General features: G+C 38.6%; 2 protein-coding genes across 3 annotated transcripts; one reads left to right on the top strand and one right to left on the bottom strand.

Annotated features, from left to right (window-relative positions):
• Nucleotides 1–320: 320 nt before the first annotated feature.
• Nucleotides 321–3,500, top strand: msx3 (muscle segment homeobox 3). Its single transcript, XM_022205282.2, has 2 exons — nt 321–1,022; nt 1,465–3,500. The coding sequence occupies exons 1-2, from the start codon at nt 662–664 to the stop codon at nt 1,869–1,871; spliced, it is 768 nt and encodes a 255-aa protein (XP_022060974.1). The 5' UTR covers nt 321–661; the 3' UTR covers nt 1,872–3,500.
• A 201-nt stretch (nt 3,501–3,701) lies between these two features.
• On the bottom strand, nt 3,702–7,799 carry znf511 (zinc finger protein 511). Of its 2 annotated transcripts, none has more exons than XM_022205281.2 (6): nt 7,518–7,799; nt 6,713–6,786; nt 5,782–5,983; nt 5,036–5,160; nt 4,369–4,620; nt 3,702–3,913 (listed from the first exon to the last, which is right to left on the bottom strand). In XM_022205281.2, exons 1-6 carry the CDS (start codon nt 7,704–7,706, stop codon nt 3,841–3,843), a joined length of 915 nt encoding a protein of 304 aa, XP_022060973.1. In that variant the 5' UTR covers nt 7,707–7,799; the 3' UTR covers nt 3,702–3,840. The 2 variants fall into 2 exon arrangements, with proteins under 2 accessions (XP_022060973.1, XP_022060972.1); XM_022205280.2 differs by having other exon boundaries at nt 4,369–4,623.
• Between the last annotated feature and the right edge of the window lie 3,824 nt (nt 7,800–11,623).

Genomic DNA, 11,623 nt, shown 5'->3' on the forward strand with positions numbered 1-11,623 from the left:
TTTACTCTTCACCTACTTCTAAAGAGAAAATTTGATTCTTTAGCTGCAAAAAGCTCTATTATGTTCACCAGTAGAGTGGATTTTTGTAGCAGCTGCCTGTTGCTACTGAAAACAAGGTTGATGAGAGCACTGACAGTGAATCAAAACAGTAAAGTTGAGGCCATGAAACCACATTATGAGTTGTTCCATAGAGCTGAAGGGAACAGTTGTGTAATGATTATATTTGACTGCCAGCAACATCTTCCATATTAGTCAGTCATCCACTGCTAATATAAAAATATTAATTAGTGCAGCTATAAGGGTAGAGTAGAGCTTTTTGGATTTAAACATGACATGAGTGCTCTGCCACTGATGGAAGGTTTACATCTGTCAAGAACCACTGCGCATGAAATGGACCACAACGCTGTCATTACAAGCCTGGCCTATCAGGACCCGCTTCATCCGAATCACGTGGAAACATCTACAGACCCATTGGCAGGCGGCAAGTAGAGAGAAGAACTTATGGCACTTCACCGACGAGGAGGTAAGACCGTGCGTAAAAGCTAAAGTTTACCACGCAGCTGCGCAACATCGGAGGAAGCTCGGCAATAATACTCATCTCCTCGAGTGAAAACGCGAAAACATTAACAGTGAGGGAGAGAGGGGCAGGAAAGTTGGTTGTATGGCACCGCAGTCGTGCGTAATGAATCCTGCGCAGGGATCACCGCCCTCGGCTGCTCCCGGGGAGACCTCACCGGAGGATAGAGTCGCTGGTAGCATCGGAACTGACGAGCTGGACCTGTCACTTGTCAGAAGATGCAAGACCAAAAGCTTAGATCTGCCTTTCAGCGTGGAATCCCTCATATCGGACAGGACGCCGTGCAGAAGCCTCCACTCCCCTGAACCCGGCTCTGGTTGCGTCCGAGCGGAGGAGACCGAGTGTGCGTCACCGAGGGGACTTTATCCGTCTAAACCGGAGGCAGTGGACCTCAGCGACAAGGAGACGGGCTCCTGGTTTCAAGCTCCTTATGCATCCCCTTCAAGTGAGTGCAGAAAGTTCTATTGATTTTCTTAACTCAGGGAAATTCTTCCGACCGTCGAAAACTGGTGGAGAAAAATCCAAAAACCATTGCGCAAAATAGTGGCTACAGGAATTATGTTAAGTATTTCATACCTTAAGTTTTTCAAATGAGCAGCTGCCCACACAGAAAAGGAAATGTGTCATATGGCTTTAATAATTTCATCAAGAAATCTTGCAGTGACTGCAAAGGGATCTCAAGATTTTGCTTTTAAATGCCGCGAATAACTGCTCGTAAAAACCTGCAGCAGAACTGTCTTTAGCACATTTGTTTATACATAGTTTTGATATTTCCCTCATTCTGCTTCACTTTCATGCACATCTAAAAGGAAAAAAATGCTGTAGTTATGCAACATCGATCACAAATGCTTTATCCCACTTATGTGACTTTCTAAATCTACTTCCAGGACTTCCCAGCCCGAACCCGTGTAATCTACGGAAACACAAGAACAACAGGAAACCCAGAACTCCCTTTACAACCTCTCAGCTGCTTTCTCTGGAGAGGAAGTTCCGTCAGAAACAGTACCTCTCCATCGCGGAGAGAGCGGAGTTCTCCAACTCCCTGAGCCTCACAGAGACCCAGGTGAAGATCTGGTTTCAGAACCGCAGGGCCAAGGCCAAGAGACTGCAGGAGGCCGAGCTGGAGAAGATAAAGCTGGCCGCCAAGCCGCTGCTGCCGGCCTTCGCCTTTCCCTTCCCGCTGAGCGCACCCGTGGGCGCACCGGCCCTGTACGGGGCCCTGAACGGACCGCGTCCTGCCTTACCCGTCCCAGGACTATTCAGTGGACCGTATGGGATGTACTACTTGTCTTAACTCTCACTAACTTTGAGCTGCTTCTTTGGGAGAGCTGCCTTTAAAAAGAAATGCCTTCATACAGCAGATAACCAACATTGCAAAAAAAAAAAAAGTCCATCTTTTGAATCAGTGTGTCTGAAATCTCAAATGAAATCCTCTGTGAAATATTTCTCGTTTTAAAAAAGATTTAATGGTGCGGAAAAAAATGTTTTATGCAGTGGTTTATTCAAAAGAACAAAAACATAAAAACATATATTTTCACTCGATTGTAATTTTCCAGAAATTCTCATTAATTTTCAGTGAACAAATATTTAAATTTTATTTTAGGGTAAATTATTTAACAAGGTCATTTTTGCAGTGTATCAGTAAAATCTTTCTTTCCCCCATGAGGACTCTTGCTGAGCTCATTTTAAATTTTGAAATTTCATTTGTACTCTAAAGGCTTTCTGTCTCAACACAGATATTCAGTAAATGCTTTTTCCAAGTAATTTTACTGTCACCACAGAAAATAACATGATTATCAAAAAGCCTGCAGCTTTGATTTGACCAAAAACCCATAGAGTCACTAAAAAAACATGTTTTATTTTTTTTACATTTCCATTGTAGAGGCCTTTGAAAATTTCCACCTTTACAAAACTGTTTTAATTTAATTTTAGGAGTATAGAAAACGCAGAGGCTCATCAATAATATTATAAAGGATAATGTTTGGCGGTTTTCTGTATTTTTCACAGCTCCATTATCCAAAAACTGTTAGGAAACACATTATTGAGCCACATAATTGCACTGGGTGACATGTTTCTTCATTACTAAATATACAGGCACTATATATACACAAATAAACCCCATAACTTTCACACTTTGACACTTTAACTTTCCAGAGAAGTGAAAGTAAGGGCTTTTAATAGTTTGTTTCATTGGATTTGTGGACTACAACAATGCTTTAATCGACCACTGAGCGAGGCCCTTAAAACCCTGACCGTTTTTACATAATCTGAGGGATTTAACTGGTTAATAAGACTAATACAGCTCAGTCAGGTGTTTATATAAGATGATACAGAGTGTGATTGGTACACAAGCCCCTTTAGTCTCCAGTTTCAATGTCATTTAACTAAGAGCACCCTAATATAGACATAGATTTCAGATAAGTGGGTCTTCACAAGTAATTACGCATCCAGCATCTACCACACAACCATCATGGAACAGAATATGAAGTACCTTTCAGTTGCTGTTGTGATGAAATCTGTGTCTGTAAATTTTTGGATACTGAAAAATATGTTTACCCTTTGCTCTTTAGCTCTAAAGTGCTGCACAGATTCGTACTCTTCAAAGTGACTCCAACAATCACCCGTAACTTCTTTGTTTCTGACTTGTCAACAAATTTCTTCATTTACAAATCGACTATAAATCTGCTTTACTCTCGTCATTATACCTCAAGCGGAGAATGTTTTTGCACAGATGGTAAAAGAGATCTGCAAGACCTGTTCCAATACTAAATGTACATAAAAGTCCTCGCCTATTTTTGCAAACATTCAAAGTGCTAAACATGACTGATAGACTGGTATTGGTCATTATTGTACAGTGTATTTTATATTTCATGGGTGAAATTGTGTTTTGTACAATTATTAAAGTCTATTATGTAAATTCTGACATTTCTCTCATTTTTCTCCTCGCAAAACTACCGACTCAGAGCCTTGAGCTGCACCGCACACATGCTTTTTGAATTTTAAGTCAAACTTTCCACCACTATATGACAGATTACATACAGTGTGCTTTGTAATTTTCCTTTGGAACCTGAAAAAAATAAAACAACAACACAACTAAAATGATTGTTCACCACCTAAATGAATGTCTAGCACTTACATTTTTTCATATTGCAAAACACCTTTTATTACAAGTTAAGGACACATGACAGTAAATGCATTCTGTTAAAAGATAAAATGTTGTAAACCTCAGAAGACAGTAAGCAAAAGGCTCAGTTCAGTTTTTTTCATTTCCTCCTTCCCCGCCGCCCTCTGAAGCCTCGGACAGAGCCGTGACCGAAGCAAACGGCTGGAGGGACCCTGGGAGAAAAGAACACGGCTGGTGAATTTTAAATCTTTAATTCTTAACCGTTTAGAGAATAAAACTGCAGTAAATAAGAAAATATCCACTTGCATATATTTTAGTTATATAATATTCAATATAAGTAATAGGATGAAACCTCACATATAATTTGTTTTGCTCAGATTTAACTACATGATCACCAAGTTTTGCCGTAAGAAGATTGAACTCTTATGTTTTGGCAAAAAAAATTGAATTAACTTGAATGAACAAAATTAAAGAGTTGAACTTCACAAGTCATTTTGGAAACGGCTGACTTGGGCGACCAGATAACTCAACTGGCTGAGCGGGCAACCCTTAAACAGGGGCTATAGTTCCTGATGCAGTGGTTATGCATGTCAACAAAAGAACTGAAAATGGCTGACTTAGTGTATCTTAGTATAGTTCTTTAGTGCAGATTTGCTTTAGGACTAACCTGTAAGAGTACTGTGGTTTTGCCGGTGCGCTGCTTGTACTGTCTGAGCCCTGAGCGGCAGCAGGAAGATCCTTGGTCGGCTTTGCCATGCCAGCAGCTTCTTCCTCAGACACATGTGTCTCCATGGATTCCTCATGCTCAGGCTGGTCTGACAGCATGTTACACATAACCTCACACACACCCTCAGACTCACACACATCGTCCACTACCTCCATGGTTGCATCCTTCTGCTGCTGGGTCTTCGTCTCACGGCTTCTATTAACAGAGAGAGATTTAAAATAACTACGCAAGGCTATATAAGACAGATATATTGGTTTAAAACACATTTTACTATTTTTTGTATCAAAATATGCAAGGAAATACACATTTAAGTATATTCTATTAAAGTTTGTTTTCAAAAGAAAGTGAAGCCAGAGTTAGACACTGATTTCAATGAACAGCAAAGTCAATCTCACTTTGTAATTTGCCTGATCATCTCAGGGAAACAAACAACAATAAACAAAAGTTAAAGTGACATTCTAAGACTTCTTTAACTCTGCAAGAAGGTGCCACAAGATTCATTTTAAAAAAATAAATCTTCCCAACACAGGCCGGCAAAGACTCAGACCATACAGCCGCAACATTTTGCTGCCATCTAGTGGATAACATATAATAAGCAAAGTCTTACCTTTTGTCCTTTTTGGGTTTGTCAAATCTGAAGTCCGGAGGATACTTGTGAATTCTTATCAGATGGTCTTTTCTGTCTTTTCTAGTCCTGAACTTCTGTCCACAGCCCTCCACCAAACACTGGTACTGAAAAATGTGACAGTGGTGTCAGGTGAAACTATCTTTAAAGTTTATTTCTAGAAATAATAATTTCTTAAAAATCACCGTTGGGACAGCTTTTTGCTCGTAGTTTCACATTTTGAACTCCAAGCAGTTTCTGAGCGATTTTTGCTCCTGTCACATTTTTAATTACGACGGGTTTATTTTTTTTGCAGGAATATATAGTTACACACCTCGACGTAAACAGCACGATAAAAAGACAGAGCTGAAAAATGTTCTCAAATGCCCTCTGAGCTGCATTGAAATACCATAAAGCATTTAAAATAATATTTTTTTTTTATTATACAGAGGTTGAAAAATCTGGAATCTACTCGAACAGCAAAGTTTTTTGTTTGTGGTTTTTTTTTGTTTGTTTTTTTACAGAATCTTGTTTCTGAATTTGGCCCATTTTTTCACATTTCAAATTTTTAAATGACTATTAGGGAATTTCTCCATTTTAAGCTTAAATTTGGTAATTTTTTTTCGAGTGGAACCATTTGCAGGTTCATTTGAAAATTGAAAATCTTTTACTGCTTTCAGAGGGTTTTTAGGGTGTGAAAACAAACAAAAAGCATGCTATGGGAGAAATCTATTTTACCTTTGACTTACCATGTCTTCCCTCTGGGCGAGGATAGTGAACAGAGAGTCATGCCACTCCTGAATGTGAATATCTAGGAGTCGAGCACTTGGCAGGGAGCGATGGCATGAGCAGCACACGTGTCTATGCAGGGAGTTGTAGTGGTATTCGTATTCCTCCAGCGTTCTGAAGACTGAACTGCAGCCTGAGATGTGGCAGGCGACCTCTGACACACTAAGACAAGACAACAGGAGGAAGATGACTGACAGCACAGCCCACACTGACACTACTGCTAATGGTAAATTTCATGAAAGAGCTGAATGTAGAAAACACATATACCCTTCAGTTTGACAACACAAAGTAGCCACAATGAACCCAAATATAATACTGGTAATAAAATGTGTGTGCCTCAATTTTTAAATCATACAAAACTTTCATTACATTCTGTTTAGTATTATGTTAAATGATTCTGCTTTGATATAAACAATACTCACAAGGGGTCGTCCGATTTTTACATCTGCGATTCAGCATTTTGCTAATTATATGTACCATTTTCTGACTGGTTAAACATCAAGAGCAACAGACAATCAAAACTGAAAGAGAAATCTGAGAAATGTACTTTCAGTCAAACATGAATAAATACGTATGAATTAAGGTTTGTGTGGCAGTTTGTGCGAGTCTAAATTTTCACCAAGACTGTAACTGATAGTGCACTTACAAGTGCACAACAGACATGTATACTGATTCCAAATACCAATTGTCTTTCATTTCTAATCATCTGCATTAGCATATATTCACATATCATAACATTTCTAACTCACTAACTCAGCAGAGATGATGTAAAGGTAAAATGGTTAAGCTTATTCATCTTAAATGCAAAATTAAATGGTTGCTGTTCTGTAGCACACCGAAGCAGAAAGCTAAAAAATAGGACCAAACATTGCTACAGCTTGGCTTTCATACCTGCGTGTTGGCTTGTCTTCTGCCTCTGAGACGTAAAGGTCTTGCAGGTACATGTGTCTCTTAATGTCTCCATCCTGTGAACAACATTCACGTTTAAGGCAAATCCTATAATTTCTCTCCTAGACCATGGAAATAGACATTTCTTTCTTCTCACAGGTCTTTAAACAGCACTGAAATCATTTCACTGGTGTAGGGAAATCAAAAGAAGTAGTTTGAAAGTATGCTGATGTCACATTTTGAAGGTATACATTGTTTTTAATCGTAAATACGAACATAGATATGACCCTTTTTTAACTGTGTACATGAGAGTCACATGAAGGGTTATCATCTAATGTTTTTGTAAAATGTCAAAGTGTAACAGTAGGACTTGAACTAAATCTTTTACCACAATGGGAAATGCATTCTTGGTGATTTGACATAGTTATGTCAAGAACTTAAATATTAGTGAGAATAAAGTTATAGTGAAGTATAGCACTGTTCAAAGTTTCAAAAACAGGAAAATACATTTCTCTATCATTCAGCATGTATGCTGCAGCTAAAGTAAGAACAGTACTGAAACTTTAAATTAAAATAATCTTATGCATCATTTTCAAGTTTGTATTTCTCCAAATGACCTGTGAGGCAAGACTCCTTCACAACCAAGGCAAAATTTTACTGTTAGTTTAGTATAACAACTCTTCCGTATGTTGTTCTGATATCAAAAGAGTATTTATACGATTAGGAACGAGACATAGTTCTAAATGGGAGTGTCTTGCCCCGTTGCACCCCATGTTACAGTGGTCAGACCGGTTTGTTGCCCCGTTACCTCGAACAGCTCGTGGTCCCGGTGCAGGTGGAAGCGCTGCGGGGAGAAGCTGAACGGGTTTTCCTCCTCAGACTCACTCTGCCTCCGCTGCTGCTGCTTCTCCGAGGCTACCGTCGGACTTTCTTCATGACAGCTTCTTACAGAAACATCTCCCGCCGTCATAAGTTGGAACATGTCTGGCTGCAGCATTGTTTCAAGCTCTCATTAATGTAAAGTTATCCATTAAGTTCACCTGCCGGGACGGAATCATCCGTTTTGGTTGCATTTGTCGCGGGATGATGACGACATATGATATATCTTTCTTTCGTTCTTTTTATTGGCGGTTGGCATCCAACTTTTAGGTCCATTTACCGCCACCTACTGGACTGTTGCCGATAAGTCCTTTTTTTGTCCCATTTTGATGAAAGCTAAAACTTGCCTAATAATTTGGTAGTGTCAACTGGCACATGCACTTTTGACATATGTGTTGATTTTCTTGCTTAAAATGTAATATAATTTGAAATGATGTCTGACAAATACAAAGTTAGCATAGGAGAAGACTATTTAAAAGTGGGAAGGCCTGCACTTATTTCTAAGACTATGTTTTGGCCAAAAAAACCTACTTGCCTAATAATTTGGCACAGGGTGTAGAAGTCTAGATCCATCAGTCCACAAAGGAAAACTCTGTAAAATCTGCGAGCGCCCTAATTATGGCAAGATGATTACATGCCCTGACTGCACCCGAGCATTTCATTACGAATGTGTTCACATCCGTCGAGCCTCGAAAAACTGGAAGTGTGCAGACTGCAAAAAAATCAAAATAAATCACTGTATGCACAAATAAGGACCTTTATTATTTTCAATCAGTATTTTATATGTACTGTAGTGACACTTTACATCTATTGCACATAATTATTTCCAGAAATACAAAGTCCTTACAGTATAGTTTATACCAGTAACTGTTCTTGGACAAATTAAATGTTGTTGTGCAGTAACATTTACAAAGTCTGTAGTAGGCTTTCTAGTGTTCATATAAGTAATTAAACCATGTGTTATTACAGTGGTGACAAAATACATTTTGTTGTGTAACAACTTTTACAATGTCTATATTAAAGCACTATTTTTCATATTGTAAATAAAGTTTTCATTGTAAATAGTGCACATAATTATATCCCAAGATATCAAGTCATGAAACCACATCTTATAACAGTTTTGTGACAAAATACAACTTTGCTGGGAAACAGCCTGTCAATGTGCTATATGTATTATTACTTTTTCTTTACTACACTAGCACAGAGATTTGTTAGTGCTCCACAAATAATTACAACATCATCTAACAGGTCAACTTGGGAAATTGGAATAATTGAGGTGAGAATTCTGAAGTTTTTCCACCTGCCAATAACTCGTTCCACATGTATTCGAACCCTTGCAAGTTGACGAGAAGTATCAACCTCTTCTGCTGACATCTGTTTCTTTCCCTTTGTGAAACTGGGCATTTTCAGTGTTGCCCCTAATGCAGCCAATTCATCCCTCTACATTTCTTTACTAAAGCATGCTTCTTGTGTACGTATTATGTTAATTTAAAAGAGCTCAGCTGCCTAAAAATCTAAACAGTTGCTTAAGTTATGCTTTTAATTGTTGATAAAGCTAATAATTACAATTTAAATTACATAAGTGAGATGTCACACTATGTCTTTCTAGTGTTTTGTTTCTCTGCTTTGGCTGGAGGTTTTAAATCAGTCTTATGTTGTTCAGCTATTCATTTACAGAGTCATTTAAAGTAGGTTTCAACCCTACATTCTATTGAAGTTTGTGCAAGAGCTTTAAATAAATACACAGCTAAACCTAAATCACTTTACATAATAAACACCTGCTGAAAGATTTGTTAAACACATATAAAACCACATGCATTTTTGTACTGTTTTATACACATATTTCAATGAATGGCAGACATCTTTGAATCACTACAAAACTATTTTAAATATTTTTTGGTTAGTCAGAACTACTTGTGGTTGAATGGGTGGAGAGGCTGCATTGTTTACATGCATCTGTAGGGGAACAAAAGAAATGGCCCAGCAAGATAATTCTGCCTGAAAATTAGTAGTTAGTGGATGCAACTATGTACATTTGTACATAGTTTGTACATTTTAAAATGTACATTTTATGTACATTTTCCTGGTACCATGTGGGAATATTCTGTGAATTCTCCAGGAATTTTCCATGAAAGTTTCAAGGAAAAAGAGAAGGTTTTCAGGAAAATCTATCTGTTCTTTTTTGGCTAATGAATTTAAAACGTGTGAGTTTGATTGAATGTAAAGAGTCCCAGAGTTTTGTTTGTGCAAATATGACTGTATTTTTGTAATAAGATGCTACATTTAAGTGATTTACTCTTGCATGAAATAATGTACAAATACAATCCATCAGGGGCCACAAAGAGAAACAATGTCAGAACATAGAGTGACGTAGATTTGTTCTTACCTGACAAGTCAACATATTCATCTGGGCTCTCTAGTCAGGAGGATTTTTCCTTGCCAATGTTCATGAAGCTGCTGAACTTCAAGCTTGCTTTGTATTTATTCTTCACTACAGACAAGAAGAGAAAGGAAAAAATGTGACATGACATCTCTCAGAAATGCAAACAACGATAAAATTTTAAACAAGGGAAAGGTTTACAGAAACAAATGGCTTATCAAAACAGCATGTCAGACCACCTTAGAGGCAAGTCTGCAAATGCAAGTATGGAACAAGTGTACCTTTGTACAAATAAGCCTTGGGGAGTCAGACACAGAGTGTTGGGAGTCACAGTTTTCAGCTGGCTTGGGAGTGAGCTCTTGAACAACCTATGCAGCAATAGAAAAGAGACCAATAAATAAAAAAGTATGTAATTTTCATTTAATCACAGGATTTGTTTAAAAATGACTAAATGGGGCGCCCGTATAGCTCATCGGGTTAAGCAGGCAACCCATGTACAGGGGCTGGTCTCTGATACAGTGGCCCGGGTTCGATTCCTGTTTGTGGCCCTTTGCTGCATGTCTTCCCCCCATTTCCTGTCTACCTTCACTGCCACTATCTAATAAAGCCGAAAAAGGCAAAAAAAAAAAAAGACTAAATGGAACACATCATGAATTTGTCACCTTCAATCACTGCTCAGTCTGTTCTTTGCTCTGCAGGTCCTGCACAAGGCCACCCCTCCTTCTGGGATGATCTTCAGCTTGTACTCGTTTTTTCTGTTGCTGCTTTTCTTTGTAGACCACACTACAGCCCAGCAGACTCACATCCAGCAGAGGCGTCAACTCTTTGGAGCTCTTACAGCACTGAAACAGGCAAAAACCCGAATGCTAACTTAGCGATCCTACAAGTTCTCATAACAGGCCTCAGCTGAGCAGTTCAACATCTACTGCACTTTATATAATAATATTTATTCCAAAACTCTTGCTGTTTTGTCAAAATGGAACCTTCAGTATTTGTACTTTTCACAATGTTTTTTAAATACCTCATAATCCATGTATTGTTCAGCTCATAGATAATAGCCTTCTTTGTCACAGAGATAAATGATGTGAACTGGATCCTCACATGATTTTCTAAAGTCATGTATTCAAGAGACATATGAGAAGTCTAATAGTACAGTATTCACACATCCCTTTGGCAGTCAGAAATGTTCAGATTTTGGACAGGGAGGACAGATGGTTTGAGAGAGTAGTGAAAGAAGTCATCCATGTCAAAGTAAGCCATCTCTGAACAGGGGGGTGGTCTGCGATATTATCTTTTACCAGTTTACAATCAGGTCCTTTCAAAACTTCCCAAAAGAACTACTCAGCAGACTCATGCTAATGACCACCATTAGCACACGGCTCAGTGACATCTGTGCATTTCAACGACCCCCACCTATACTCAAAACGGCCATCGTTGAGTAGGCAGATGAGTTTTGGTATTGGTCGTTGGAATAATAGCCCTGGACACACCTCACAGAGGCGTAAAAGCTGAGGTAACACCAAGCACCACCAGAACTGAAGAAGCCTCTTGGATGAGAGGTGAAACGTCTTCAAGGAACTTTCTTAAAGTCCAGTGGATTGATTTAAACTACTTTGGATCATCACATAGTTCATCCCACTGAACAGATCAGACTC

The sequence above is a fragment of the Acanthochromis polyacanthus genome, chromosome 15 (assembly GCF_021347895.1).
Source record: "Acanthochromis polyacanthus isolate Apoly-LR-REF ecotype Palm Island chromosome 15, KAUST_Apoly_ChrSc, whole genome shotgun sequence".
NCBI classification, from domain to species: Eukaryota; Metazoa; Chordata; class Actinopteri; family Pomacentridae; genus Acanthochromis; species Acanthochromis polyacanthus.